The sequence below is a fragment of the Empidonax traillii genome, unplaced genomic scaffold (genome assembly GCF_003031625.1).
Source record: "Empidonax traillii isolate 1590-97213 ecotype Southwest subspecies unplaced genomic scaffold, ASM303162v1 scaffold3044:size28681, whole genome shotgun sequence".
Classification (NCBI taxonomy): Eukaryota; Metazoa; Chordata; class Aves; order Passeriformes; family Tyrannidae; genus Empidonax; species Empidonax traillii.
Window position 1 is genome coordinate 5,235 of NW_020958237.1, and position 5,249 is coordinate 10,483.

General features: G+C 62.3%; 1 protein-coding gene across 1 annotated transcript in view; it reads left to right on the plus strand.

The window, feature by feature from the left end:
- Positions 1 to 5,249, plus strand: part of LOC114072349 (E3 ubiquitin-protein ligase HUWE1-like) — a gene marked incomplete at both ends in the record, with an annotated part of 28,148 nt that overhangs the window by 4,894 nt on the left and 18,005 nt on the right. Inside the window, 14 exon segments of the mRNA XM_027910255.1 lie at positions 3 to 54; positions 250 to 400; positions 474 to 601; positions 682 to 822; positions 1,322 to 1,433; positions 1,520 to 1,615; positions 1,703 to 1,804; positions 1,900 to 1,980; positions 2,095 to 2,201; positions 3,074 to 3,251; positions 3,864 to 3,955; positions 4,033 to 4,244; positions 4,466 to 4,523; positions 5,022 to 5,243. Coding sequence (XP_027766056.1) covers positions 3 to 54; positions 250 to 400; positions 474 to 601; positions 682 to 822; positions 1,322 to 1,433; positions 1,520 to 1,615; positions 1,703 to 1,804; positions 1,900 to 1,980; positions 2,095 to 2,201; positions 3,074 to 3,251; positions 3,864 to 3,955; positions 4,033 to 4,244; positions 4,466 to 4,523; positions 5,022 to 5,243 — 1,732 coding nt within the window.

Below are 5,249 nucleotides of genomic sequence, written 5' to 3' on the forward strand. Positions count from 1 at the left end.
ACTCCCCCAAACATTCTCAGGACCGTCTTGCAGATTCCTGACAAACAGCTCATGGTGAGGCACCCCCAAAACATTTCTGGGAGCCCCCAAACACTCTCCTGACTCCTTTGTGCCCCCTCCCAGGACATCAAGGCAGTGTCCCTGGGTACCTTCAAATCCACAGTTCATTTGGAGAGGACCCCCCAAACCTCTTCTGGGATCCCCCAAACCTGCCCCAGACGCCCTCCTGACCCTCCTGTCCCCCCCCAGGACATCAAGGCGGCGTCCCTGCGGACCCTCACGTCCATAGTGCACCTGGAGAGGACCCCCAAGCTGAGCAGCATCATCGACTGCACCGGCACCGCCTCCTACCACGGCTTCCTGCCCGTGCTGGTCCGCAACTGCATCCAGGCCATGATCGGTGGGTCTGGGGGCTTTGGGGGGTCCTGGGGGAGGGACTGACCCGTCCTGACACCCCCCCCTGTGCCCCTCAGACCCCTCCATGGAGCCCTACCCCCACCAGTTTGCCACGGCCCTGTTCTCCTTCCTGTACCACCTGGCCAGTTACGACGCGGGCGGGGAGGCGCTGGTGTCGTGTGGGATGATGGAGGCGCTGCTCAAGGTGGGCTCTGCTCCTTTTTGGGGGGTGGCTTGACCCCTTTTAAGGACCCCCCTGAGCCTGTTTTTCTTTCCCCCCCGAAGGTGATCAAGTTCCTGGGGGATGAGCAGGACCAGATCACGTTTGTGACGCGGGCGGTGAGGGTGGTGGATCTCATCACCAACCTGGACATGGCGGCGTTCCAGGCCCACAGCGGCCTCTCCATCTTCATCTACCGCCTCGAGGTGGGGCTTGGGGACCCCCAGCACAGCTCTGGGGACCCCCAGGGGGGTTCTGGGGTCCCTCGGGGAGGGCTTGGGGTCACCCTGCTCTGGCTTTGTGGACCCCCAGGGGGGTTGGAGTCACACTGGCCTAGCTTTGGGGACCACTGAGGTAGTTCTGGGGTCCCCTGGGCTTCTTCTGGGGTGTTCTGAATTTGTCCTGGGGTTCTCCGGGGTTGCTTGGGGGTCTCTCTGAGGTGTTTTAGGTCTCCCATGGTTGTTCTCGGATCCCACTTGGGTCTTTCTGAGCTCCTCTGGGGGTGATATTGGGTCCCCTCCAGGGTTTTTCTGGAGTGGGTTTGCCTAGGTGGTTCTACGTCTCCCTGGGGTTATTTTGGGGTTCCCCCCAGGTGGTTTTGGGTCGGGATCCCCTGGAGTAGTTCTGTGTTCCTCTGGGGTTATTTTGGGGGTCCCCTCGGGTGTTTTTGGGGGTGTTCTGGAGCCCTGACTGTCCCTCCCCCAGCACGAGGTCGACCTGTGCCGCCGGGAGTGTCCCTTTGTCATCAAGCCCAAGGTGCAGAGACCCCCGGCCACGGCGGCCCCCGAGGGCGAGGACATGGAGACGGACATGGAGGGTGAGCAGGGGGGTCTGTCCCCCCCTGGTGTCCTCTGGGACCCCCCAGTGTCCCCCCAGACCCCCATTGTCCCTGTGCCCCCGCAGTGACCGACGTGGCCATGGAGAGCAGCCCCTCGGCCCCCCCGGCCGTGCCCAGCACCAGCTCCGGCCCCAGCAGTGCCACCCCCTCCCCACGTGGCGGTAGGTGACCCCTGGGAGGCTGGGGGGATGTGGTGGGGGGGTTGTAGGGGCACCATGGGGGTCTCACCCCGCTCTGTGCCCCCCCAGGAGTGCAGTGCATCCCCCAGCGCGCCGCCCTGCTCAAATCCATGCTGAACTTCCTCAAGAAAGCCATCCAGGACCCTGCCTTCTCCGACGGCATCCGCCACGGTGGGTGGTCCCTGAGACCCCCCCCCAGACACTTGGGGGCAGTGGGGGGGTGGCACAGCCCCCCCTGACCCCCTGTTTTGGGTGCCCCCCCTCAGTGATGGACGGGTCGCTGCCCACGTCGCTCAAGCACATCATCAGCAACGCCGAGTACTACGGCCCCTCGCTGTTCCTGCTGGGTGAGCGGCACCCTGGGCCCCCAGGGGGGGTGGGCAGGGGTTGGGGGCTCCCCCCAGCCCCCCCAGGCCCTCCCACCCCCCCTCAGTGCCCCCCTGTGTCTCCTCCCGCCGCAGCGACCGAGGTGGTGACGGTGTTCGTGTTCCAGGAGCCCTCCCTGCTCTCGTCGCTGCAGGACAACGGCCTGACCGACGTCATGCTGCACGCCCTGCTCATCAAGGACGTGAGTGACACCTGTCCCTTACTTGTCCCTGTAATTGTCTTAGTATATGTGCACTCACCTGTTTTCTCACCTGTTCCTGTACTTGTTTCCTTACTAACATTCTGCTGCACGCTCTGTTTCTCAAGGATAGGGGTGACACCTGTCCCTTCACGTGTCACCTCATCCGTCCTTGTACCTGTGCTCTCACCTGTCCTCTCACCAATGTCCTGGATGCCCTGCTCTTAAATGATCTGTTCCCTCACTTGCCAGTTCACCTATTCTGTTACCTGTTCTTTCATCTGTTCCCTCAGGGACATGACACGCTCACCTTTTCCCTGTTTTTTTTGTTTGTCTCCTCTCTTATTCTCCCATCTTTGCACTCACTTGTTCCATCACATGTCTGTCACCTGTCGTGCAGCTGCACCTTTCCCTGTGCCCTCACCTGTTCCCTCACCTGTCCTGTACCTACCCTGTGTGTGCCCAGCCCTGCTCCTGTGGTCGTCTCGTGTCTGCCCCTCACCTGTCCCCAGGGCTGCCCTACATCTGTCCCACACCCACACCAGCCCCGCACCTGCCCCAGGTGTGCCTCTCACCTGTCCTTCACCTGTCCAGGTTCCAGCAAAGCAGGAGATCCCGGGCTTGCTGCCCAACACGTTCAGTGCCCTGCACCTCACACCTGTCCCTTGTTTCTGTCACGTGTCCCTTACCTGTTTGTCACCTGCGCCTCACACCTGTCCTGTCCCTTAGCTGTCCATCACCTGTGTCCCACCCGCGCAGATCTCAGTCACCCGTAAGGTGTGGGGCTCCCTCCCCAGTGTGTTCTTTGCCTTGAGTCTGTCCCTTAGACCTGTCTTGTGTCCCTTACCTGTGCCACCTCTCCCCTGTCCCCTCAGGTCCCAGCCACCCGTGAGGTCCTGGGGTCCCTCCCCAACGTGTTCTCCGCCCTGTGCCTGAACGCGCGGGGGCTGCAGAGCTTCGTGCAGTGCCAGCCCTTCGAGCGCCTCTTCAAGGTGCTGCTGTCGCCCGACTACCTGCCCGCCATGAGGAGACGGCGCAGCTCCGACCCCCTGGGTGAGACCCCAAAGGGAAGGGATTGGGGAGAGGGATACACAGACACAGCTCCGACCCCCTGGGTGAGACCCCAAAGGGAAGGGATTGGGGAGGGGACACACAGACACAGCTCTGAACCCCTGGGTGAGACCCCAAAGAGAAGGGATTGGGGAGAGGGATACACAGACACAGCTCTGACCCCCTGGGTGAGACCCCAAAGGGAAGGGATTGGGGAGGGGACACACAGACACAGCTCTGAACCCCTGGGTGAGACCCCAAAGGGAAGGGAATGGGGAGGGGGACACACAGACACAGCTGAGACCCCCTGGGTGAGACCCCAGATCAGGCTGGGATACCCCAAACAGGGGTCTGGGGGGGAACACACACGCTGGCTATCACAGCTCCAAACCCCTTAGTAAGACCCCAAATGGGGATTTGGTGGGTTGGGGTGGGTGATTTTTTTTTTGAGACACCCCCCATTTTTCATGACCTGCAGTTCTTTTGAGCAAACACCCCCATATTTGGGAACACCCATATTTTTTGTGAATTTCCTAATTTCTTGAGGACTCTCCCTATTTTGGGGGGCCCCCTCTATTTCTTGGGGTCCCCTTCAAGCTCCCTTTGCCCCCCCAGGTGACACGGCTTCCAACCTGGGCAGCGCCGTGGACGAGCTGATGCGGCACCAGCCCACCCTCAAAACCGACGCCACCACCGCCATCATCAAGGTGATGCCAGGGGGACACCGGTGGGGGCTCTGGGCATGTCCCCAGGGGGCCCCCCTCACTGAACCCCCCTTTCCCAGCTGCTGGAGGAGATCTGCAGCTTGGGCCGGGACCCCAAGTACATCTGCCAGAAGCCGTCGATGCAGAAGGGGGAGGGGGCAGGGGCTGCGCCCCCCCCGCGTTCCCCCCATGCTGCTGAGGAGGCCTCGAGTGAGGATGAGGAGGAAGAGGAGGTTCAGGCCATGCAGAGCTTCGGGGCTGCCCAGCAGAGCGAGGCCGAGCCCACCCAGACGTGAGTGGGGGGTCCTGGGGTGGCCAAGCCCACTGGCCTCCCGAGGGGTTTGGAGTGGGGGGAGGGGGCTGAGCTCACGCAGATGTGAGCAGGGTGGTCTGGGAGGGATTTTTGGGGTGGTCTGGGAGGGATTTTTGGAGTGGTCTGGGAGGGATTTTTGGGGTGGTCTTGGGTGTCTTCTTGTTGGGAGGGTGTCTCACTCCACTTCCGTGTCGTTGCAGGGTGGTGGGCACAGAGGAGCGGATCCCCATCCCCCTCATGGATTACATCCTGAACGTGGTGAGGGGCTGGGGGGCACAACCATCCCGGGAGGGGTGGGACTGGGTGTCCCTCTGCACCCTGAACCCCCTCCTTAACCCCCACAGGGTGGGGAATCGGGGCTTCCTTTTCCTCTGAGCCTCCCTAGGGATGGATTTTGGGGTGTACTTTGAACCCTCCTGAATCCCCCTTGGGGCAAATTGAGGCTCCCCTTGCCCACCCCCGAGTCCCCTGGGGTCAGTTGTTGCTCTCCTGTGCCATGAGCCCCTCTGGGGAGGGAATTTGGGTGCTGCCTTGCCCCCTGAACCCCCTCTAGGATGGGATTTTGGGGTCTCCCCCTGAACCCTCCTGTTATTGGGGCCACTCTTTCCCCTGAGCCCCCCTGAACTCCCCGGGGTGGAATTTTGGAGTTCTCTGACTGGGATTTGGGGATACCCTGTCCCCTGGGCACCCCTCTGAGCCCCCCAGGGTGGGGGTTTCAGGGCTCCCTGACCCCCCCCCCAACCTCCCACCCCCCAGATGAAGTTCGTGGAGTCGATCCTGAGCAACAACACGACGGATGATCACTGCCAGGAGTTCGTGGCCCAGCGGGGGCTGCGGCCCCTCGTCACCATCCTGGGGCTGCCCAACCTGCCCGTCGACTTCCCCACCTCTGCCGCCTGCCAGGCCGTGGCGGGGGTCTGCAAGTCCATCCTGGTGAGGGTTGGGGGGTTTTAAATCCATCCAGGGGGGCTGCAAATCCCTCCT